The 25,806-nt window shown below is 42.7% G+C and overlaps 1 protein-coding gene across 5 annotated transcripts in view; it reads left to right on the plus strand.

The window, feature by feature from the left end:
* The window catches only part of AK4 (adenylate kinase 4), a 69,444-nt gene that overhangs the window by 13,483 nt on the left and 30,155 nt on the right, over positions 1 to 25,806 (plus strand). For 3 of the 5 annotated variants that reach the window (XM_044238383.1, XM_044238382.1, XM_044238381.1), the window contains one exon: positions 23,711 to 23,830. The exons of 1 other annotated variant lie outside the window; for it this stretch is intronic. In XM_044238383.1, coding sequence (XP_044094318.1) covers positions 23,711 to 23,830 — 120 coding nt within the window. Of the gene's footprint in view, positions 1 to 3,156; positions 3,238 to 23,710; positions 23,831 to 25,806 lie in introns of those variants that run through there. One more of the 5 variants, XM_044238380.1, reaches the window with a different exon arrangement.

A 25,806-nucleotide genomic window follows, 5' to 3' on the forward strand; every position in this document is an offset into this window, starting at 1 on the left:
TCTCTGCCTACCTGTGATCTCTGTCTGCCAAACAAATAAATAAAATCTTAAAAAAAAAAAAATTGTTCTTTGGGACTTACATGTAATTCCAGATTGAGTTTATAAATAGGAAGGTGCCTGGGAGTCAGTGCCTTCCTCAAACTCCTTTAGTGGCACGATTGTCATTTCTCGTAGGGAAGTATGGTGTGGGTTGTAGTGGAGAGAAAGTGGAGCATACCTAAGATGGTGGCCAACAGTTTTGATCAGGTATAGGGTAGAAGTAATGGAAACGGGGATTTGGGAGATGCTGAGGCAGTGACAGTAGCACCTAATAGCATTGATTGTGCCTTCGAATGCTGGGAAGGGCAGAGCCAAATGCAACCCTTCAAAGGGTTGAGCTTCAGCGATGGTCGGGAAAAGTGGCCCCATTTAACGAAGGAGGGCAGTCGGGTGTTGGGGTGATGACGAGTTTAACACACCTGCAGGAAGTTCCAGGTGGAAGTTCTCTAGTGGGTTTTGGCGCAGCAAGTGATAGGCTCCGGCAGTTGGCTGTGAGGCATAGAGGAAATAAGGCTGGGCTTTGGAGTCTGTCATACCTCTGGCTCCATCTCTTCCTGGCTTGGTAAACTTTGGGGGAAGTTATTTAACTTGATTTCCTCCTTTGTATGAACCGCCCCCTCACAGGGCTGTTTGGAGAATCAGATGGGGTCGTCTGTGTAAAATGCCTGACAAGTAGGAAGGTTCTCTATTCGGTTTGTTTCCTTCTTCCATGGAGTCATAATACTTTGATTTCTTTGAAAATCTTCTTCAGTAAATGTGGTGCTTTGAATGGAATCACTGGCATAATCCAGGTGGTTTAGGCAGTATATAGGGTGTGTGTGTGTGTGTTGTGTGTGTATATATTATGTGTGTGTATGTGTACCAGTGGAGCCTACAAGCACACAAGTTGTGTATGTATATATTATGTGTGTGTAGGTGTACCAGTGGAGCCTACAAGCATATATATTATGTGTGTGTATGTGTACCAGTGGAGCCTACAAGCAAAAACTACAATAGTTTTTAAACTATTAATTGTCTTGTCCTCCTATTTTTTTTAAACTAGTCTTGTTTCCATTCTTGTCCAAACAAAAATACTTACCCTAAAGTTATGTGTGTATGTCTTTTGGAAGCCTTCCTGGACCCAAAATTGCTTTTTAGGAATTGTGCCATCCTTTTTTTTTTTAAGATTTTATTTATGTATTTGAAAGAGAGAGCACAGAGACAGGGGGAAGAAGCAAGACTCCCAGCTGACTGAGCACGAGCCTGATGTGGGGATTTGATCTCAGGGCCCTGGGATCATGTCCTGAGCCAAAAGCAGATGCTTAACTGACTGAGCCACACAGGCGTCCCAAAATTGTGTCATTAAGATGAGCATTTTTCTACCTTTACCTGTTTGTCTGATTGGATAGATTTTCTCAGGGTCTTTTAATGTTCTGGACTGCTGATACTTCTGATTCGGCTTTTGGTTTGCTTTGTTTAAATCCTAAATTCTAACTCAACTGCTTATGTATTTTTTTTTCTGTGGACTTCTGTAGATCTTGGTAAAAATAGCCAATGTAGTTTGTGGGAGAACTATAAAATATCGATTGCGTATATGAGTACAGCTTCCTAATTTTCTTAAAATGCTAACTATAAATACTGTCTCAGGACACAATTTAGTTTTTCCATGAGGGACATTGATTTTTTTTTTTTTTTAAAGATTTTTTATTTATTTATTTGACAGAGAGAAATCACAAGTAGGCAGAGAGGCAGGCAGAGAGAGAGAGAGGGAAGCAGGCTCCCTGCTGAGCAGAGAGCCCGATGCGGGACTCGATCCCAGGACTCTGAGATCATGACCTGAGCCGAAGGCAGCGGCTTAACCCACTGAGCCACCCAGGCGCCCCGGGACATTGATTTTTAACTTGCGTTATTTCAGTGGCTTAGTTTTAAAAAAATCAAGAATCTAGCTTGGAATACAGTGAAAGTGCAAGACCTCCTTCCTGTTGAGCTCAGAGTTTTGTTTTAGTTTTCTATGGTTTTTAGGAGCTAAACACTACGCATAACAATGAATGTGCTAAGTTTAATTATTCCATTTCTTAATGTCTTAGAATTGGAAGGGATTTGAGTCCTTCTGTCCAAGTGGCCGTTCTCTACTGGGTCCCTTCTGTAGCCGCTGACAGCCAGCTCACCTCCTCTGGAGGCAGATTTTTTTATTGCTGGACAGGTCTGGTTGTTGGAAGATCTTTTTCTTTGTACTGAGATGAAAGCCAGTCCTTGAAACTGTCATCTGTAAACTGTTGTCCACTTGTCCACCTTCACTCTTTTGGTGTCACACACATTAAAGCCAGTAACTCTGCAGACAATTGGAAATAGTTGCTAGGTACCACTTCCCTGAATGAAGTCCTCTTTTTCACCACCCTCAAAAGAATAGCCCTCGTTCTCTCAACCATTCTTTCCATGATGACTTTTCTAGATTCTTTTCAGCCTGGTTTCATTTTGATCCTTTTAAACTGTGATGGCCTCCATCAGTGACAACTGGCCAAATATGGTAGGACCATTGTAGCTGTCATGGCTTGACTTCTAAATTCTCCTCTCTTACTAAACGAACACATGATTTGGGAGTGTTTCTGAACAGTGTCCTGCGATGAGCCCGGTAGCTCAGTTAGCCTTGTAGAGCCCGCGGTATGTGAGGCTGTCTCCAAACCTACCGGCAGACACCAGCTACTCAAGGCTACTGCAGTCTGTAGTCCTGTCCTTTGAGTGATCTTCCATCTCCCCCTTGGTTCGTTCTGAGGATGGCTAAAAGTATTAGGGACAAATTAGATAAATACTGGGGATTTGGTGGAATGGCCACTTAGCCTAAATATCGTAGGACATTGATCCATGTGATGAACAAATCATGAGTAAATTGGCCCAGGTTGTCATTCATTATGGTTTATTTGAATAATTTTCACGTATTATTTATTTCCTAAAATCCAAGACTCTGATTTTATGCTGAATGCCTTTGTTCATTCAAAGCTCTGAGAGGTAGTGTTTATCTTTAAGAGTGTGGGCTCTGAGCTACATAGCTGGCTGGGTTTGGAATCTGACTTGGCGACCCTTGCACCGCAATCTTGGGCAAAGTAGCTAACCTTTTTGTGTTGGCTCATTTATGAAGGAGAGTAACGGCGCGGCTACCTCACGGGATTTCTTCGTGAGTATTAAGTTAATATGTGCTGGCAGAGCTGAGGCGATGGTCAGGTGAGTGAAGCACTGTCCTTGGGTGAAATTTTAAGGGGGTGCCCAGAAAACTCAGTAAGTGAGAAGTGGGGTTGTTTAGTGCACTAAAAGGAACAAAACGCAACATTTTAAAAAGATAAAGACCAGACCTGACAGATTGAGGCAGGACTGAAATGCGTGAGAGTGAGTTGTATAAATGAGTTGGATCGATTTTCATTGTGGATTTTTTTTTTTTTTTTTTGCACTATTTTGATACTTTAAAATATGGCACTAAAATATTAGTTCTCTTGATTCCTGGAGTTCGGCGTTTTTGAGTGTCTCAGCCTCTGATCTTAGTTGGCCAGTGTGTGGTGTTAGTTATTGGTGGTTGATTGCCGTGATGTTAGTTTTGTAGAGGAAATGCATTTAAGAGCCTTGTGGAAGGATCCCCCCCCCCCATGAATGCTCTGTTAGGTTGTCTCAGGGCCAGTCCAGATCTCCTTGTCAAGGTCAGTTTTACATTTTGAATGACATGTTATGAACACTGCTGGAGCTCAAACCCTGGAGAATAAAAAATGCATGCACTTAGCTTATGTCTGGAGGAATGCAGCCAAGCCAAACAGCCCTGAAACATTGCATTTCCTTCAGGGCCAGGATCAGGAAAGACAGCCACAGATGGTTGGCTGAGCCGGAGCTGGAACTGCTGTTGGGCGGCGTGAGATGTTCGAAGTGGCAGAAACCAGGAACCCATTGCGGGGTGGGAAGTGGTGTTTCTAGAAGTTAAATTAAGATGGTAGAATCTTTCTCTAATTCTGGTTCTGCTCTAGTTTGTCTGGTTATATAGACCTGATACAAACATGTTTTGGAAATCTGTTTCATGGTTACTGGCCAGTGAAAGGCAAAAAAAAAAAAAAAAAAAAGTTGCAGGATCCATTTTTAAAGCTTTGTTCTTGACAGTTGAAGTGTTACACAAGACAAGGCAAAGCTGTCTGTTAGGACATGATCCCTATTAAGGTGCCTGCCTGCTTGCTTGCTTTCCTTCTTCCCTGCCTTCCTTCCTTCATTCCTTCCTTTTGTCTTTTTTCTCTTTGATATAGATTCATCCCATGTTGCTTTTTTACACAAAGTAGAAGGAGTTGCACTTAAAAGGTCACATGAACTGGATCTTGCTGATATTTTGCATAAAATCTGTGGAGCCAGATAATAGCACTGTAGCGGTTACCATGGACTTGTTCACGTTTAAATTTGCCTGAAGATATTTTATCAATTTTGTTTTGAGATTGCAAAGAAGTGGAATCCAATGATACACTTAAGAAGTGGAATGAGTTTAAAACCCAACTTTCCGGGGCGCCTTGGGTGGCTCAGTGGGTTAAAGCCTTTGCCTTCAGTTCAGGTCAGGATCCCAGGGTCCTGGGATCACGCCCGCATCTGGCTCTCTGCTCAGCCGGGAGCCTGCTTCTTCCTCCACACTCTCTCTCTGCCTACTTGTGATCTCTGTCTGTCAAATAAATAAATAAAATCTTAAAAAAAACAACAACAACTTTCTTTTGTTGGCTACCACCTGACTTTGATGCCTTGCTCTGAAACCGCTCTGCTATGTGAGTCTGATCGTTTGTAGAGACTCCCGGTATCTTCTGGCTTTGCATTGGGAAGAAAACAAACAAACAAAAAAAAAGAGTTGGAAAATTCTTGTCTCGGAAGAATGTATGTCACTGCTGTACCAATTTTTAGAGAACAGCTGTGGCAGCTGCTTTGTTGTCCTCCTTTCATTTGGCAGGTGGAGAAAGTGGGAAAGTTTTAAAGTGAATTCTAAAATTAGTGTGTCTGGTGGAGCATTCAGTTTCATGTATATGCTGCTTGGAATAACATTGTGAGCCGATGCAGAGACTTGACAGTAAACGTAGGGGTTGAAACCAAGCGGCCGGTGTCTTGGTGGCCGTTGGGTTTATAAGCCAAACATCCTCAGATGTCTAGGAACTTAACGCTTGGAGTAGGGACAGCTGCGGCAGTCAGTCATCGTGAGCTGACAGCAATCCTTGGTTTAATGGGCGGAGTTTAATGTTTCCTGTCTGGTGACTTACCGAGGCAGGCTGGTGGGGGTCTGAGGGTCCTTGGCTTTGCGCAGGATGGAAATCAAACAGGGAAGTGAGAGCAGAGTTTCTTGAAGAGATAGAGAGAGGACAAATACTGACAGAGCATTGGGGAGGCTCTGACAGGAGAGAGAGTCTTGTCTTTGCTGGGCCTGGGGGTTTTATTGAGCACTGCGGTCTGGTGTGTGTGCCCTCGCAGGCATCCAGAAACTGGTCTCCATCAGTCACTTATATCTTGAGCCCTGGGGGTCTTGGTGTCAGGGTGTCTGGAGTCAGTGCTCTTGGAGAACCTTCTTGACAGCCTCTAGATGTTATCTGTCATGCTGGAAGATTCCAAAGAAATTGTTAACTCCTTGACCTTTACAAGGAGGACATGCGTTATCAGTACCATAAGCCTGTGTAGAGAGAGGGTGCAGGTCCCAGCAAGAACAGAGGCAGGAGAATGAGCAGATTCCTGCATGAGGTACCTTCAGGTTCTCTTGTCTCATGACCAGCTTGTACTTGGATTAGTTAGGCCCAAGGTGAAATGCCATGTCTTCTTCTCTTCCTCCTCTCTGTTTCTTTTCTGCTTCTGGGCCAGCTTGCATTTCGCTGTAAAGCGATTTGTCCACCGTAAATCCTGGTTTTTGGTGTTGAGTCATGATGTGTGGCGTGGGAGTGACTGCACGGCATGGGACAGGCGTTCTCTCTGGTGGGCGTGATCTGTAACTCTGGGAAATGGTCTGTGGTGCTTGACGGGTCCCCTAGCATTACCCATTGAATCAGAAAGACCTGGACCCTCACCACCTACGTGGTAGGCACACAGCAGTCTACTCCACCATTTACAGTGCCACCCATGCCCCTATAACCTCTTTCTTAGATGTCGTGCTTCTCTAGGGGTCTTCACTTGCTTTTCAGTCTTGTAAGGGCCACCCTTTTTCTGCATTCCTTTGTCCCCTGTTGGCCACTACCTATATTTTCTTCTCCCAAAGGACCCCTCATATGAGATGGTTGTATTGAGTTTTGGGCATGATGTTTGGAGTCAGACACAAGCAACATCTTGATGGGGCATGTTGGACGCCACTATCCTAACACCTGTCAGCCGTTCTTCACACACACACCCTAGTTCTGTCAGCCTGTCCCCTAGTTCAGAGTTAATGTGTTACTTTCTTGCTCTTTTCCTTTCTGGAGTATTTGCTTGCTCTCTCTCTCCATCTGTCTATCCCCCAGCTTTCAGTCCTCCAATACCTGTTACTTTCTTTCTTTTTTTTTTTTTTTTTTAAGATTTTATTTATTCATTTGACAGACAGAGATCACAAGTAGGCAGAGAGGCAGGCAGAGAGAGAGGAGGAAGCAGGTTCCCTGCTGAGCAGAGAGCCTGATGTGGGGCTCCATCCCAGGATCCTGGGATCATGACCTGAGCCGAAGGCAGAGGCTTTAACCCACTGAGCCACCCAAGCGCCCCCATAGGAAGGTTTTATAGGATAAAAACAAGAAAGAAAAAGGAAACTATCTGACTGGGTGGAGCCACAGAGTCAACCTTCTTTCTGGTGAGAAGGCCCAGAACTGGCCTGGCCTCTTTGGATACTGGCTGACAAAATACTCTGCTTTTCTGGTCACAGGGAGCAGTTACAGAGGCACAAAAATTATCTTAAGTTTCAGTTTGCTGACATAGTACAGTGGGCACAAGTGGTTCCATCTTGGGCCTAGAAACTTACATCAACGCTATTGTCAGGCACATTTTTTTTCTTATATTTTATTTCTTTGGAAGAGAGAGAGAGGACAAGCAGAGGGGAGCAGAAGGCAGAAGAGAGAGGGAGAAGTAGGCTCTCCACTGAGCAAGGAGCCCAACAAGGGGCTCAGTCCCAGGACCCTGGGATCATGACCTGAGCCAAAGGCACATGCTTAAGTCACTGAGCCATCCCATCACCTAAGGGGCACGTTTTAAAAAATTAAATATTGGACCAAACATTTTTCTAATCCCATATATGCATTACCTCATTTAATTCTTACCACATTCGGAGGCCGTACCATTATTATTCTTGCTTTGCAGCTGAAGAAATGGATCTACAAAGTGACTGAGCCACGTGCCTGTTGGCTTCCAGCTGGCCTCCCAGGAAGTGGGATCAGAGCCCACACTCAACCGAAGGTCCAGCAAACCCTCAGCTTCCCACGCCTGCCAAGCCTACTTCCACTTCCTCAAGCCATTGATCTCTTCCAGTTCTTCCCACCCTTGAATCCTCTGTTCAACCATCTACCATCCCCTTCTGAAGGAGACCACCTCATGGGCAGGTCTTGTTCAGCTGAGTGACTTAAACTAAGCCTCAAGGTGCAAAGGATTCCTTCAATATTTTTAAGCTGAATAAGTAAATAAATAAAGATGGGATTTTTTAAAAAGAGAAGAAAGAGGGACAGCTGGGTGGCTCAGTGGGTTAAGCCTCTGCCTTTGCCTCACATCATGATCCTAAGGTGCTGGGATCAAGCCCCACATCGGGCACTCTGCTTGGCGGGGAGCCTGCTTCCTTCTCTCTCTCTCTCTCTGCCTACTTGTGATCTCTGCCTGACAAATAAACAAAATCTTTAAAACAAACACACAAAAAAACCTTCCTACCTTCTGCCTCATTTTGTAGTTCTCTGAAAGGAGATTGTCCAGTTCATGTAGTGTTAAATGAAACTTGTTTGTACAACCTAAGTTGTCCTCTTTAATCCTTTTTTCTTTAACAAAAATAGTTTTTTTAGTTTAAGCTCGCAATTGAGAATATACATACAAATACATAAAACTGACACACCCATCCAAAAATGTACAATATTCTCCCTTTTTGTGTACAAAACACTTCTGTGCATATAATACTTTTTTAGTTTTAAGAAAGCAAAATAGTGGTCTTGACAGCAGTGTGCTTGGCTCTCTTCCAGCACCTCATATGTGTTAAGTGACGTGCTTCTGGTGTTATTTTCCTGTTAACACTCTAGTTAGTTCGTTGGTCATTGATTTTATTCAAGTTCCAGTTAGCTAACGTACAGTGGTTTCAGGTGTACAATATGGTGATTGAATACTTCCATACAAGTGCGCTCCTTAATCCCCATCACCTGCTTCTCCCGTTCTCCCACCCACCTCCCCTCAGGTAACTGTCAGTTTGTTCTCTAGAGTGAAGAATCTGTTTCTAGGTTTCTCTCTCTCTTTTTTTCCCTTTTGCTCCTTTGTTTTGTTTTTTAAATAACACATATGAGTGAAATCACATGGTAATTAGTTTTTCTCTGACTTATTTCACTTCGCGTAATACTAACTCCATCCAAGCTGTTGTAAATGGCAAGATTTCCTTCTTTTTTATGGCTGAGTAATATTCCATTGACTGACTGACTTCACTTAGCATGATACTCAGTAACTCCATCCAAGTTGTACATGGCAAGAGCTCTTCCCTTTTTACGGCTGAGTAACATTCCATTGCACACTTGCACGTTTGTGCTTGTATGGTATATATAGAGAGACACCATATTTTCTTTATTATTTTAATACCCTGTGTTCTTTATCCCTTCATCCATTGCTGGACACTTAGATTGTTTCCATATTTTGGCTATCATAGAGAAATCTACAGTGAACGTGGAGGTGCAGATATCTTTTTAAGTTAGCATTTTCATTTTCTTCAGATAAACACCCAGACGTGACATTGCTGGATTATGTGGTAATTCGGCTTTGAATTTCTTGAGAAACCTGGATACTGGTTTTCGCAGGTGCTGCACTCTGGTATTACCTGCCATTCTTTTTGCTGGGTGTCACAGGGTGATTGCCTGTCCACCTGCTTCGTGGACCTTTTGCCCCCGCTGGGAGCCGTGTGCTACTAGAGCATTAGGAGCGGCTTTGCCCTGCTCCCCTTTCCACCTGCAGGACTGTCTGCTGGAGGCTGGCCAGCAGGGCTCATCTTAGGTATTTGGCTGTAGTTCTCCACCAGAGCATTGCCAGAAAGCTGTGAGATAGAAGTGGGGTGGAGGGTGGGGGAAAGGGAGGGAGAGAGGGAAGGAGGGAAGGAGGGAAGACGCCCTCTCGGGCAGCAGTAGCCACGCACCCTGTGGGAGCAGATGGCAGCGGAGGAGACGGCAGCTTCCCTCACGCTGGTCCGCTGCCAGGATCCCGCATACAGGCAGCCGGCGGGGTGCCTGGCACAGCCGGATCCACACTCAGGGCCTCATGCAAGACGAAGGAGTTCTTTTTCTGTTGCTTTAAAAGTGAATTTCCTCCCTGTCCTCTGAAAGTGCCGAGTAATGGAGTTGTCCCGAGGTCCCAGGGGAGGCGGCGAGTCTGAAGGTCGGTCCTCCTCCTCAGGCTGCAAGTGCACGGTGTGCTGGCCACCGAGGCCCGCTGGCAGAACGGGAGCCCGAGATGGGAAACGCTGTGGCTCTAAAACTCATTTAGGATTTTGGCACACCTCACAGATGACTTGCCTTTTCCCATGTGTTCCCTTGGCCAGCTTCTGTTGCTTCCATCCCGATCTGCTTATATAAGGCAGCATGTGGTACTGGGCCAGATGTTCATGGTATGTTTATAAATGCATGTGTTCCCCTTCGGGGCCAAAAAAATGCTCCTGACATAAGACATCCAAAATTTTTTGGCTTCTAAGACTCCCGGTGTCTTTTTCTTTCATGATCTATTTAAATTCTTAAAATGAGGTTACTGCACTGTTTTATTCTTTGAATCCCTGTGCAGTGTCAAATAATAATTGATCTGTTGGTGTGGGCAGAAAGCTTCAGGATAAAGAATCTGCTGGACTTCCCTTGTACTTAGATATTGGATCACCTGCTCTTCCAGTAATGCGAACCTCTTCCCTACGCAGGGGTCCATATATATTTTTAATCTTGGCTATTATAACAACATACCCCCTGGACCCAGGGGGTACAAAAGGAGACTGAGTGAATGTACAGATGCCGCCTGACCAGAGAGAAAAGAGCAGAGAGGCCAAGCAAAGCGCTGGCCCTTATTTGCAGGAGGTCTGGCAGGCCAGGTGTGAGGAAGCACCAAGGTGGTGCAGGCCTGGGGTCTGGTCGGACTGCACCCCTCTATCTAGCATGGGTGTGGGGACCCATGCGGGGACTGCCTCTGAAAGCAGGGAGCTGCTCCTTCTCCTCAGCTCCAGTGGAATCTTGGTGGTTGGAAGCAGACTGATGTGATTCCACACATTCTGAGCAAGCTGGATCCCCTGGCTCCCACTCGTGGCCGCAAAACCAGGTGAAGGAAGTTGAAATTCCACCTCGGAGATGACAGAGCTGGTGGGGCCCCTCCATGCAGGTGAGGATACCCGAGGCCATGATGTGTGAGGCACGTTGCTGTGTTCCGTCCTGTGGACAGTGACTTAGAAGCAGAGCTCCAAGAGCCAAGAGGCCTGATTTTCAGCCTGCTGGTAATTCCTTGAATCATCTTGGCGCTCTGCCTCATTATGGAGCCATTCTGATGTGTTTAAAAGGGTATCATCCCATGATAAAAATGCAGATGGCAAGAATAAATCAAATGTATGATCTCACATATATGTGGACTGTACAAGCAAACAGAACAAAATGGTCCTGAGCTCATAGACGCAGAGAACAAATCGGCGGGTGCCAGATGTGGGGATGGGGAGGGAGGTGCAAAATGGGCGAATGCAGTCAGAAGGTCCAAGTTTCCAGTTATAAAATAAGTCATGGAGGTATAGTGTTCAACATGTTGATTCTAATTAATAATACTGTACTGCATATTTGAAACTTGCTAACAGAATAGATCTTAAAAGTTACCATCAGGAGAAGAAAAGTTTGTAACTGTGTCTAGTGACAGAAGTTAACTAGACTTACTGTGTAATCATTCCCTAATATCTACAGATATCAGGTTATTTTGTTGTACTCCTGAAACTAATGTTATATGTCAGTTTTAACCTCAATTTAAAAAAAAAACACATTATAGGCTTTTTCATTTCTACTCATAATTAGTGGTAAAGAAGTGCACATTTATACTTTACATAGATTTGAGTTCAAATCTAGGTTATAAGAAAGATCTTTTTTTGCTGTGAACCTTCTTTTGACTTAGAGAGTGATTGATTATATAGATCACAGATTCAAATAATGTTAGCTGCAATTTGCTGTGGTTGACACCAATAATAATTGTCCCCAGGATGAGATAGATACTGGACCCTAAGGCCAAATAGCAAAGGTCAGGCTTAGAAGATCAGCACTCCATGTAAAGTCACTGCTCCTCTGGAGAGACATGTGGTCAGCGACTTGATCCCCTGGAGGGGGAGTTCTTCATCCAAAGGAGTAAAGGACAAACGGGATGAAAGTCTTCCGTTATGGTTTCAAAGTTTTGTATTATTTTATATAAAATGAAATATAAAGCTATCTTTGTTACCTTCTTTGGAAATAGTTTACAATCTTTAATGTCTTGTGATTTATCAAGAAGGTTTTTAGGTAAAGCTTATCTTTGTCACACAGACACCCAGAAGAAGATTCAGCTCAAAAAGAGGGAGAGCAGATTTTTGGCAATCTAGCCTAGTATAACCTCTCAGTTGGGATGACTTCCATGTATATACCTGTTAGTGTGAAAATAAGTTCTTCTCTTCACGTCAAACTTTCTGTCTGCCTCTTCTGTTAGAGAATATTTTGGAATCTTAATCTCAGAAATCTGTAAGAGTTGACTCATACACATTTTGTGGGTGTTTAAGAATGTCAGATAGCTTTAGGAGGAGCAAACATGCACTTGTAGGAACAGATCCTTTCTTGTTCAGAGGTCAGGCTTGGGATCCAAGTACAACCTGTGCTAAGGATCTTTCTGCACTAGCTTGAATAGGCTGAAGCAAGAAGTGTGAGAACCACTGGCCAAAGGTATGAAATGTCCATTTATATAGTTAAATCAGATAACAATGTTTTGCTTAATTTAGTAATTTATTTTATGCAGTTATTCAGTGCCAAAGAATTAAGATAACATTTAAAGGAAACATTGCTGCCTGTAATTCTTACTGTGTGATTGAGCAGGTTTTTCTGAGTCTTAATGCCTTGAAGTCATGGCTGTGGTTACTAGGATTGTACAGTATAATACATGTAAGGTAAGGCAGGGGGTTTAATGAGGTGAAAGTTCATCTAATAATCTGTAGGATGTTGGAGACAGGAGGATGAGAATTTAAAGATGGGATAGTTTTACATCTCAGGTGAAGTGGTATTTATTGATGGTTAAAATAAGATGGATGGTCTCTAGCCTCAAAGGCATTATAACCTGGTGTGAAGGATTTGTAAACAGCCCCGGCTCAGTGGGTTAAGCCTCTGCCTTGAACTCAGGTCGTGATCTCAGGGTCCTGGGATCGAGTCCCGCATTGGGCTCTCTGCTCCGCAGGGAGCCTGCTTTCCCCTCTCTCTCTGTCTGCCTGCCTCTATGCCTACTTGTGATCTCTCTGTGTCAAATAAATAAATAAATAAATAATCTTAAAAATAAAGAAAATTTTTAAAAAAAGAAGAAGAGTGAACTGTAGGTAGAAATATCTACCATCTGGCCATGTATACTGTGATGTGCATGGGGTATGCAGCACAGACCCTTAGAGCTTGGAAGTGTCACTGCCAGGATTTGAACCTAGGCAGTCTGGCTCTGAAGTGTAAGCTCTTGACCATTACAGGAGGTTCAGATGTTTCTTCTTCATAGCTATCAATCACAAGTGTTAGGGAGTGATTAAAAACCGTGTCTTTTTGTACTAAAGGAAAAGAAAGCCTGGCTTTGAACAAGGCCATTTGAAGGGTGGATACCAGCCATCTGAAATGAGTCATTTGAGTTAGGTGCCAAAATGCTTTTCTTCCATAATTTCTGCCTTTAAAGGACTTTGATATCTATTCACAGTGATTTTTTTTGGTAAAGCTTACTTTCTTACTAAAAGATTCATCAAAGTGATATCAACGATAAGTAGTTTATCAAATGAAAATTTTCTTCGTTTTGTGACAAGTTTGATGCCAAAATGTTCTTTGGTGGGGGGGGTTGGGGGAGTAGAGAACCTGTAGTTTGCAGAATGCTAAAACTGCAGTTCATTTCTCACCATGCCTTTGGGTGTGTGTGTGTGTGTGTGTGTGTGTGTGTGTATGTGGGGTGTGTGTGTGTGTGTGTATGTGTGTGTGTGTGTTGGCATTCTCATGACAAAACTTTTGGAGAGGGGATGATACTGGAAGTGGGCAGTGGTTTCCACTGGTTTTAGGTAGTGTTATGAGGAAATCAAGTTCTGTTACAGGGGCCTTTCACTCAGCATTTCTAGCTTGAACAATGAGAAGAAGTACATTGAGTAGTTACTTGTTTCTGGAGCCTTAGCCAGGCATCTTGGGAATTTGCTGCTTTGTGGACATTTGTCCATCTCTGTCTTCTGTATCCAGTTTGCCCTCACATTATGGGCAGTCAGAAGAAAAAGAGGGTGTGCAGCATGTATATGTTCCAGAGGATAACAGTTGTGGCTCTGCCACTCAGCTTGAGGGATAAGGACACCCCCCAGATGTCCTTTCTCCATTACTCCCAACTGCTATCCTGTATCTCATCGTTGTTACTCTCTTGCTTCACCGTATGTGGGGTTTTTTGTTTTGTTTTTGCCATATATGCATGTATCCCTAGCAGTACTTTGAGGAATACACAAGTTTAATTTTGTGAGTTTTTAACTTTTATAAAAATGGGCAGATTCTTTAGGCAAGAAGACATAATACTAAACTTTATTTTTATTTCTGGTTGTGCCAGTGAAAGATAGGACACCATTCCTAAACCTCGGCTTTGTTTTGAAATAGGCCCATTTGTCAACAGTTCAGTGCCTGGCCAAGCCATTAGGAGCATACTAGGGGACGACTGCTGATGCTCCCTTGTTTCCCTGATATAGGGGGGGCTATAGCATGGCACAGAGCATAGTTGCTTCGTAAATATTTTTGAGCAAACGGCTGACTTAGAATAGCAAGATCAGTGAACTTCACTTAGGATAACTTGCATGTAGTTGTTTTTGATACCTCTTTGTGCAACTGAACTGAACATGTAAGTCCTCACTGGGAAAGATACATTCCAGTGAAGTGTTTGTACCTCCATCTGATTGTTCTGTGAGGAGTAGCTTCCTCTGTTGCAAGAGATTCCGTTAGCCCTGGCCCTCTGGGCGTTGAATGGAGTTGGAATGACCAGTCAGTCTTAAGTGCGTGTTGAGTGTCTGTTTTGAATTGGTGCGGCAGAAACACTGGTGTACCAGATGGACGCGATTACCTGCGGTGTGGTGGGGAAGACTGGCAAGATAAATGAAATACGAACCTGAGTGCTACAGAGTGGGAGAACAGGAGTGTGCGTGTGTGTGTGTGGGGGGGTGGCTAATGTCATTTGGGGAAGTTGAAGAGGGAAGAGAGACCTGGGGCTGGAGAAGAGAGATAGAGTGGGGTGTTGCACATGGGTGAAGGGAGAAAGGCTACCAGGCTATAGACGTAGGCACAGGTCAGTTCTCGGAAGGACTTAGAAGCCACCACATGGGCAGTAGTAGATCAAACCGCACTGATGCCTGTCAAGAAGGGTTGCAACATGGTCAGCTGTGCAAGTTGGTCCCCTCTGGCTGCAGGTGGGAAACGGTGGCATGAGGTTGTGGGATATGGGAGAAGAGTAATGTTAGGTGGGAGCTACTGATTATTAAATCCTGTCTTTTGATCAAAGCCTAGCCTTACAGGGAAATAAGATCAGTTGGAGATTTATACCGGAGGCAAAGTGACGTTTAGAATTTCAGTAACCACAGCGCCTGGGTGGCTCAGTGGGTTAAAGCCTCTGCCTTTGGCTCAGGTCACAATCCCAGTGTTTTGGGATTGAGCCCTGCTTCGGGAATCTCTGCTCAGCAGGGAGCCTGCTTCCCTCCTCTCTCTCTCTGCCTGCCGCTCTGCCTACCTGTGATCTCTGTCTGTCAAATAAATAAATAAAATCTTAAAAAAAAAAAAAGAATTTCAGTAACCTAATTATAAGCTGTCTCTTTATAGCTGTTTATTTTCCAAGGTTAATATGGAGTCCTGTCGTTAAACCTCTTCCTTCTATCTCCATCTCTGCATGTATCGTGGATTGCTAAGAACAGAGGGCTCTGGCTATTGCAGAATGGTTCCTTTCCCTTCCAGTGGAAGCTCGAGGGGATTTTTCTCCAGTATTGATGACTGTGGGATCCTGGTGGAGCTCCTGGATGTAAATCTCACAATATTGTGGGTGCCCCTCAGGTTTTCCTGCCTAGTTCGGGTTCCCAAGGTGGCTTCCGTTTGTGAGTCTCTGCTCAGGTAATATGCGGCTCCTGTATCTGTCTGTCCCTCGAATCTGGGGGGGCAGTGGTTTGCCTTGGGTCCTCCCTTTTCTTCCTCCATCCAAGAAGAGTGGTTTATTTTTCAGTCTATTCAATTTTTTCTTCTTCTGAGGACAGATCGTCTGTTTCCAAGCTCCTTACATGCACTCCAGCACACACACTTGTTAAATGATTTCTCCGTGACTCTTCTACTTCTCTCCTCATCAGTCAGCTTCTCGAAGTTATTGTTATTTCTGTATCTGTAGATACAGCAAGAAAATCCACAAGAACGAACACACACACACACACACAAACACACACACTCAGATGCGTAGGCAGTACAAAATCTGTGTGTAGTGGATGCACAGAAAATTTTGGTTAGTGACTGGTGTGTTCCTGAGGAGGAGGAGAATCTTGACTTGTGGTTCTGAGTAATTGGAGTGACTGGGGTGGACTTGGGGTAAACTGGGGGGTCTCTTATAGGGTGCTGGCAGGCTCACTGCACAGCTGATTGGGTGTCTTTGGCACCAAACACACGTGATATAATTGTCCTTGTGTTGGCACTTTATGGGTTGGTTATTGAAAAAGTACATGCTCAAGAGAGAGAAGACATATTCAGATAAAATTAAAAAGACCTCATTTGCTTTTGCTTAAAGTATTAATAGCACTTGAGGTATGGTCCCATAAGACATCATTCCAGTGGTGGACTAAAGTTGATTATTGGACTAAAGTTGGACTAAAGTTGGTTATCTTGAAATTTTAATCCTTGCTTTTGTTAAAACAAACCTCTTTGTCTCCAGTGTCTAGAACTAGGGGAGTCTTACTGGCTTTCTGCAGTTCTGGGCTAGTATTTTCAGGGATAACGTTTCAAGCGTTCAGTGGTGAATTAGCTGGCAAATTCTGCCTTTGAACAGCTTCATTTAGTTTGTGACCTGTCACCCATTTCTGTTTCATAATTTCATACATTTATATGGAATGTTACTAGCAAAGTCAGAGGCTGTATAACTTAATTGTGATAAATGTTATTTAATTTCTCTGCCCGACAGAGTGAAATTCTATAAAATTTGGCTGTTGGAAGTTTTCGGTGTGGTCACACCCATTCCCAGTATTGAGGCTCTAAGCTCCTGTCAGGTTGGAGCAGGGCCTGCCACACAGTAGCTATTTAATCAGTATCAGCTGAATGAATGCGGAGTGGATTGGGAGAGTATGTGAACTACAAAACCAACCAGATCTCTTGTTCTCCAGTTCACCCCCTCAGGAACAGTAGACTGTTTTTCCTCCTCTTACATGACAGTAATCTGTTTTTCCCATGTTGAATTTGTGTTTGGAGGTCATTCAGTTTCTGGAATATTTAAGCTGGCTGTACTGAGTGTTAAAGAGGCTAATGAATGGATTTTGTACTGCCTAAGTATCTGAGTGTGTGTGTGTGTGTGTGTGTGTGTGTTCGTTCTTGTGGATTTTCTAAAGAAATGTCATTTGCCAAACTGGCTCTCCTAGTTATTTAGAAAAAAGATACTTTCTTTATCTTTATCTTAATTTATAATATGAGTCCAACATCCTTCCCATTGAGCAGCTGACAATGCTTTGTTATGTTTACTATCCTGAATACAATCATCTATATGAGTCGGTTGAGTGTGGCCAACTTTAATGTGAAAGAAATGAGGGCAATAAAAATAACTTTTCTGTATTCTGGAAGCATAAAATTTAGAGAGATGACTGACCTAACAGGAGTCTTAAATTCTGTATTATCATAAATTTTTAAGCTTGGTATTACCTTAAATACACAAGTTACTAGTGAGCCTTAAATTCTGTCAATTTGTACATTACCTGATCTAGTTAGAAATTGAAAATATAGGGGCACCTGGGGGGCTCAGTCAGCTAAGCATCTGCCTTCAGCTCAGGTCATGATCTCTGGGTCCTGGGATCTAGTCCCGCATCAGGCTTCCCACTCAGCGCAGAGTCTGCTTTTCCCTCTACTTTGTACTTCTCCCCCTGTTCTCTCTTTCTCAAATAAATAAAAATCTTGAAATTGAAAATATATATTTGAAATTGAAAAATATATATTTATTAAAGATACCAAGATTATTTTACTTTAATTTATATTTGGTAGTAATTGAGTGAAATAGGTTAAGGCGCCCAAAATTTATATTGTTGCAAAATAGGTGGAATGTTGATTTTTCTAATGTATTTAATATAGAAGATGATAATATGTATCTATACATATACACATAATTTTGTAATATATACCATCTTGTAATCTGATGCTTTGTCTTTTCCTTTCTGAGGAAAATTCTTCCAAATGTGGGCCTTAATTACTTGTATTCTATTCAGTCTTACAAAATACGTGATGGATTTTCTTTTTGGTTGTTATGAAGCCTAAAAAACTCAAAGCTGTTGGTCTGTTTTTGGCACTCTCCATGTATTGTTTATTTTTGAAAACGTCCTGGTGGTTTATGACTTAGTGTGTATGCACACTAAGGATTCAGAAGCTCTGTAAGACTATGTGTGTCCACAGCCTTTCTTTGGAATACTGCTTGACAAATTGGAGTGGGTATGTGTGTTATCAAAACATGCTAGCATTAGCATTTAACCATACTCCTTTCTCTTCCAAGCAAATGGACAAGGGCAGATGAAGGTCCTGGTTTTTGGATGGGAGCCCCTGTCTTCTGACCAGTGCTTTATCTAGTTTGCTGTCCTAGTGAGGTCTTCATTCAGATGCAGATACACCGTTAGGTCAGTTTTGCTCTGGCTTTTGACTTTTCCAGGTTTTCATTCAGATGGGGATTAAGAGGTGGGGTAGAAATTTGACTTTATATCAGATTAGTTGAAGTGTCCTCTGTCCTGCTCCAGAGAAGATCTACGGTTGCCAAAAATAGTTGGAACAGTATTTTGCACTTAGCACTTTCTCTTACTTAGTAAATTGGATTCAGATGACCCTGGAAGTCTTCCGCAGACTTATTTTAAACTTGTGTTTGTTGGGTTAACTCAAGGTAATGTGGGTAGGCTCGGTCTGAAGGCCCAAAGGGGGTCCTGCCAGAGCAGCCAAGAGGGTTTTGGACTTTGTGCAGCAGAGAAACCAAAGGGGAGCTGGTAGGAAGTGAGAGAGCAGAGTTTACTGAGGAGATAGAGAGTGTCTGAGAGACTCCGAGAGGAAAAAGAGAATGAGTCTCCTCTTTGCTTGGGGTCTCGGTTGTCTGTTGAGGGTGGTGGTCTTGTGTACTTGTCCTCTCAGGCATCTGGGACCTGGATGAAACAAAGGTTGAGTGCTTAGGTGTCCTCTGTAAGTCCCTTTCTCCCTGGAGCCAGGAGTCTTGAGGTCAAGGGGTCTAGAGTCAGGGATCTTGGAAAACCTTCATGACAGTCCTGCCCAGTCTGTAGATGTTATGTTACCTGCTGTGCTGAACGACTTCAGAGGAGTAATTAACTCCTTGACCTTTACAAGGAGCACATACCTTAAGACCTGTGTAAGGCAGGGGTCTCTTGGAGGTCCTAGGAAGAATAGAGGTAGCGAGAAAGCAGTCCTTTCTGGAGTCCCTTCAGTTTCCCTGTCTCAAAGGTGCTCTCTCAAGGGGCAGAATGCTGTCGAATGTCACTTCTGCTTTAGTGTGGTCCCTTGTCTCCTGCTTGGATTATTGTCATAGGCGCCTTTGCTTTCACCATGCCTGCCCAGTCCAGATGTCACACCGTTGTAGGCATGTCACCTGTGTCCTCACGTAAGGACTTGTATTTAATTTAATGCTCTGCTTTTGCCATTTAGAGATTTTTAATGTTTTAACAGGGAGGCTCCTTATTTTCATTTTGCACTGGGCCTTGTAGATGAAGTAGCTGGTTTTGGCTGTGGGAATGGCATTTCTAAAACTATGTACTAGAAAAAAAAAAAATCTTTCAGAGTCCATAGTCCTTATCCTGCTTGTCTAGAGCTCTCTCCTCTCTCTCTCTCTCTCCTGCTATGCTAAGTCCTCCAGGTCCACCAGGCAGCCCTTTGCTTCTGCATTATTGGCTCCTAGTGTTTCCTTCTCCTCATTTCCCCTACTCGACCTGGTTCATCTCTGTACATAGTTTAAAATACTGATGAAATAAGATTGAACTGTGAAACCTGATGTGGGCATCTCAAGTAATAAAGACTCATACCTTGTCTCCTGTCTCCCTTGAAAAAGTTGATACCTAGCAAAGTAGAGCCGTATTTGATCTTGGGATCATGTTTCTGTAATAGATGTACGGAAAGATGGGATCGATTTGTGTGGGGGGGGGTTCACCCATCAACTTCAAAGTGTTTGTTCATTCATTCATTCATTCATTCATGCAACAAATTGTGATGAAGTATCTCATACATACCAGACTATATACTAAGTACTGAGTATATGGTATTGAATAGAGTATTTCATTTTTTCTAAATGAGCTAATAATACTCTGGTTGGGGGAGATAGAATTAAAAAATACATCAATATATAATAGGTATGATGTGGAGTTCTAGAAAATGGTGCAAAGTAGGGTAAGAGACTAGAGGATGATAGGGGGATGTGTTTGTCCCTATGCTGTTTAGATAGGGTGGAAGGCCTGTTTGAGGTGATGCTTAATCAGAGATCTGAATGAAGTGAGGTGTTGATCGATGTGAAATTCTGGGGGAAGGATTTGAAAAGTACCTACGTGAGCACATACTTGTGATCATCCAAAAACTAGGAGGAGGCTGGTGTGGCTGGAGTAGAATGGGCAATGGAGAGAGAAGTAGGAGGTGGGGTCAGTGAATGAGGGCCTGATTACCCCGGGGCCCTGTGGATCAAGGTGAGGACTTAGGCTTATACTCCCAATGAGAGGGGAAGCCACTGGAGTATTTCAGTTGGTCTGCATTTTAAAAGGCTCACTGTAGGGGGCGCCTGGCTGACACAGTTGGTGAAATATCCAAGTTTTGATCTCGGGGTTGTCAGTTCCAGCCCCACACTGGGTGTAGAGATTACTATACAATAATAATTTAAAAAAATTTTTTTAAAGGCTCACTCTAGCTATTCTATTTACGCCAAAGATCCATTTCAGATGCTACTGAGAAGTGAACCAAGCTAAGAATTGAGAATTGACTGTTCAAGTAATATGATTCTTTTGGATGACTTATATGCAAAAGACCACAAAAGCAGTCTTTTAATTTTGTAGCAGGTTGAGGATTGCTATAAGTAAAGGACCTACTTTGATCTTAGCTATGAGATCCTTTGTCTATTGAATCTTTGGCCAGTTGTCTGTTCTTTACTATGTAAAGTGTTCTTCACTATGTAAAGGACACTATGTGTCCTCGCTTTGGAATATAACTTACTGCTTTGTTCTTTGAGCTCAGATTTTTCTTTTTTTTTAATTTTTAAAAATTTATGTGTTTATTTTTAGATTTTTTTTTATTTATTTGACAGAGAGAAAGAGAGTACAAGTAGAGGGAGAAGGAGGAACAGACTCTCTGCTGAGCAGGGAGCCAGATGTGGGGCTCTATCCCAGGATTCTGGGAACATGGCCTGAGCTGAAGGTAGACACTTAACCGACTGAGCCACCCAGGCACCCTTTTTAATTTTTTATTCCTTAAAGACTTTATTTATTTGCTTTGAGAGAGAGAGAGTGAGAGGGAGAGAGAATCTGAAGCAATCTCTGCACTGAGCGCAGAGACCAGTGCAGGGCTCCATCCCACTGCCTTGAGATCCTGATCTGAGCTGAAACCAAGAGTCAGTCACTTAACAATCTGAGCCCCCCAGGCGCCCCTGAGCTCTGATTTTGACTAAGCTGTGCCCTCCTGTTAACCACCATGGCCATCTGGGGCCGTTGTTGACCTTTCTTTCCTCTCAGTGACCTCGTGTGGTCTGCCGCCCTCCTCAGAGTTGGCGCGTTTGTTCCCAGCAGTGACTGTTGCACTTTTATGTTTTAGTCTTTGTCTTGGAAGTGACAGATGCTGGAGAACTGTACTGGCAGGAACTTCCAGTTCAGTTTAGAAGGGAGAAGTCAAGAAAACCAACACAACTGGTGTTTGCTCTACAATGACATATGAGGAGGGGAGCGTTACTGCTGGAGGCAAGAAATACCAGGGCAGGAGCAGGGTAGGAAGGGAAAGGACGATTTGGACACCTTGAGGTGTCAGAGGGAGTACGTATGGAGCCCTCTAGCAGACGTGAAGAGGTGTGAAGGGCACAGCTGGCATACAGTTCACTTGGTCTGTCACCCTGGAAGATGTATATTTTTTGATTAAAATCAATCTTCAAAGTTTGACAGGTGGGACTAGGAGCCGGCCTCTGGGGCTGGCCTGCCCATTGCAGAGTAGGACAGCACCACACATTCTAGTTCCTCCAAGCATATGGTCTCACAGTGATTTTTCAGATACAAAGCATACACACCATACAGGTATAGCCAAGAGAAAAAGTATATGTTCACACAAAAACCTGCGCATGAACATTTGTTGTAGCACTGTTAATATTAGACAAAGGTGGGAATAGTGCCAGTGCCCATTAAACAAAATATGGTATATCTATACAATGGAACAATAATGTCCTTGAAAACATTATGCTAAGTGAAGGAAACCAGACACACAATACCACATACTATATGATTCCATTTATATGAAATGTGCAGAATAGGCAAATCTGTAAAGGCAGAAAGTAGATTAGTTGCTGCTGTGGGGCTAGATAGAAGGAGGGGGAAATGGGGAGTGCTTGCTAATGGGTACAGGGTTTCTTTCTGGGGTGATAAAATATGTTTTGAAATTAGGTAGTGGTGATGGTTGCACATTGAGAATGTATTAAAAATCACTGAGTTGTAGCTTTAAGGCAGTGAGTGTTTTGGTGTGTGAATTGTATCTCAGTAAAGCTGTCATAAAAAAGATGGGTATTACTTCCTATCTGAAGGTGAAGATCTTATGAGGATTTAAGGAAAAAACAGATACAAAGTGCTAAAGCCCAGTGCCTGGTATAGCAGCTTACCTAGTATGCTGAGGTAGTATGTTACTTGGTTAATGATTGTTACTGTTACTCTGCATGAAAGTAACACTGTTTAAATATCAGTAGGGGGCAACTTTTATTCACTGCTCTTCTTGTATGATATTATCTATAACCCAGTATAGAGTCAATAAATACTTGTTGAATGGATGTAAACATAGGCATGTTTAGCCACATTCCCCAATGTGGTTGTCTCTTGGCTATTGTTTCCTTCAGCATTCCTGAATCAGCATCATTGGATCTGACTTTGAGATACTTTGTCCAGTAATCCAGTGCTATAGAGCTCTTCGCAGCCCATGTTTCAGTGTTGAAGTTGGGAGTTAGCAGTGTAGACTCAGCCTGGGGAAGGAAAGGTTCTACCTTAAATTCACGGTGAAGGTGGGGACAGTGATTTTTGAGCTTTTTCCCCAGTAACATAATTGTGCTTTATGTCTTTAAAAAAACATAACTGGCCTGTCAAGAATGTGGTTCTTAGTGGTTCATTCTCTTTTCCAGTTCTCTGGAGAGTAGAGGACTTCATCTTGGTTTAAAAAAAAAAAAAAATCAATTCCTAGAAATTTAACAGGTTTAAACTGATAATTCTGCTGAACCAACTCACGATTTCCACATACAAGAAATGGTTATTTTAAAATATGATAGAAGCATTTTTTCTCTAATTTTAAAAAATTCATATCCTTTTATGAACTTGGCCCTCTAATAATAATGAGTTGCTTTTACAACTGTGTCAGCAAGGTGCCATTTATTTATATTGAGGTTCATGAAAAGAAGTAAACCTGCTTGTTACCCAGCATTCTTTCTAGAAGACTAGTGGGAATGTTTTCTTTTGGTCCCTAAGGAATGGTTGTGCTTCCCAATGCTCCTTTAGTCTTCCATAAACCATGGCCCATGTCATGGATCACATTTCTTTGTTGTCTGAGACTGTTAGGGAGCTCTGTGTCTACTTTGGGGCTCTCCTCTGGGAAGGTACCAGCACTTCTGGACTCCATCTTTCGTTTCCTGCTTATATCCTCTCTGCTTCATTTATGCTCTTCTGTCTGTGTGTATCTTCAAAAACCACTTTAATAATCCTTTGGGAGACAAATGGGAGACAGGGCTGCTATTATTGAAACTAGTATTTTAAAAATTACCTCCAGAGCTTCTACCTATAACTTTCCCTGCATTCTCACAGGGAAGAATGGGAGAGGAGGCAAAACTGTCAGAAAGGAGTCTGTAAGCATTTTTTTTTTTTTTTTTTTGCTAGATGTTGGTGATATGGCAAAGCAGTCCATAGAGAAGGGTCTTTTGGTTCCCGATCATGTGATCACACGCCTCATGATGTCGGAGCTGGAGAGTAGACGCGGCCAGCACTGGCTACTAGACGGTGAGTTGAGCCCGCGGGTAAGCTGGACCTCTGCGGATAGCGCGTTACGCACACTCCCTTAACTTCTTAAGGGAGCGCTGCAAAATACTTTTTCTTCTCAATTTGCAGTCACTTACTTAAGCGTCTTCAATTTGGTGACATGCTAGAATCCCACTGTGGTGAAGCTGTTCTGCTTCTGAGTCTCTAGACCGCCATCCCTAGAGCCACTGACTGGAAGCAAACCATATATAATTCGCATCATTGTTCCAGTTTCGATGGTGCTGGTTGTTTCCGTCACTGTTGTCATAAGTATAACTCATCTTAAATCCAAGGTTCCCATTTTCATAATAGGCCACACAAATTAAAACCATGAGTTACCATTTTTTATTGAGTGTGTAGGAAAGAAATACTTTGAGAGTATGTAACGGGCAGCTGTTGGAGGGCAGTTGAGCAGTCTTTGTACTTCCGGGCTCAACAATTCCGTGCCGTCTTTCTTCCTAAAGATGTATCATCAGAGTTGTGTATTTTCAGCATTATTTGTAAACAGCAAGACACTGGTAACAAACTAAGTATCCATCATAGGGATGCCTCAAATGTTGGCATGTCCATTAACCAAATAATGCATACCTCTTCATGGGCATGAATAGACCTGTAAGGTACTGTCGCGTGAAGATGGCTTGCTGCAGGAGAGTGTATGTCATGTCCTCTGTTTATGTAAACACGGGAGGATGGTATGATGTTATTGTATATTCAGAGAAATGCATGCATAGGCAATCTTTGAAAGGATATAAAAATACCTGATACATCCTTTGATACTGTTTGTTTTTTTTTGTTTTTTTTTTTTTAAACAGTAATACCTGGGGGCGCCTAGGTGGCTCAGTGGGTTAAGCTTCTGCCTTCGACTCAGGTCATGATCTCAGGGTCCTGGTAGTGAGTCCCGCATCAGGCTCTCTGCTCAGCAAGGAGTCTGCTTCCTCCTCTCTCTCTGCCTGCCTCTCTACCTACTTGTGATCTCTCTCTGTCAAATAAATAAATAAAATCTTAAAAAAAAAAATAAAAAATAAAAAACAGTAATACCTGGGCCTGATTTAAAGACTCAGTTTAGTGGTTCCTGAACTTTTTAGGTGTCTGGGCCCCTAGATGACAGCTGTGATATTTCCCCTAGGAGAGGCGTGCGGACATTCACACATAACATATTGCACAGTTTTATTCTTCATGAAGCTGAAATTAAGAATCTTCTACTTTAAGTTTGCCCATTATTAAAGGAGGAAAAAATGGATTGGATGGTTTGTCTTGTTCTTAAATAGCAAGATTCCTTGATATGATAAAAATAGAAACTTGATGAACATGCTATTTCCTAGGAGCACAGAATGGCAGATAGTGAGGTTTATCTGTAAGCATCTTCTTTCCATTGCAGAGCAGTTGTTTTTAGTTCCCACAAGACACTCAATCCTATCTTAATTTGGTGAAACTGAAGCTTCAGCAAGTTGGGACAGGTGAAAACTTGGTGTTTGCCAGCCCCAGGGAAGCCAGAGGCATTATCCTACAGTTAAACTGATTGCCTCTGTTTCTCTTAAAGTCTGGAGCCATGAATGTTCACAATCATTAAAATGGTAGGAGGTAGGTTCTTTATATCAGTGTTTCTCAAAATATGTAGCGTGGAGTGTTAGTAATTTCTAGATAAGAAAACAGACCTTGTGTCAAGTTGAATATTAAAATGGCTAGCATTTATTGAGTATTTGCTGTGTGCAGGCATTGTTCTGAACATCTGATACTTCTTGTTTATTCAGTCCCTACAATAACCATATGAAGTATATACCATTAATCCCCATTCATAGATGAGAAGACAGAGGCTTTAGGTAACTGCCCAAAGGTAGTAAGTGTCAAAGTTAGACACATTTTTTTTACTTAACTGTAAGATGACAGTGCTATTTAGCTCTTCACAGAGGGAGACATCATGAGGCATCTTCTGCGTTGATTTGATCTTAGAATCCTCC

The sequence above is a fragment of the Neovison vison genome, chromosome 2 (assembly GCF_020171115.1).
Source record: "Neovison vison isolate M4711 chromosome 2, ASM_NN_V1, whole genome shotgun sequence".
Classification (NCBI taxonomy): Eukaryota; Metazoa; Chordata; class Mammalia; order Carnivora; family Mustelidae; genus Neogale; species Neogale vison.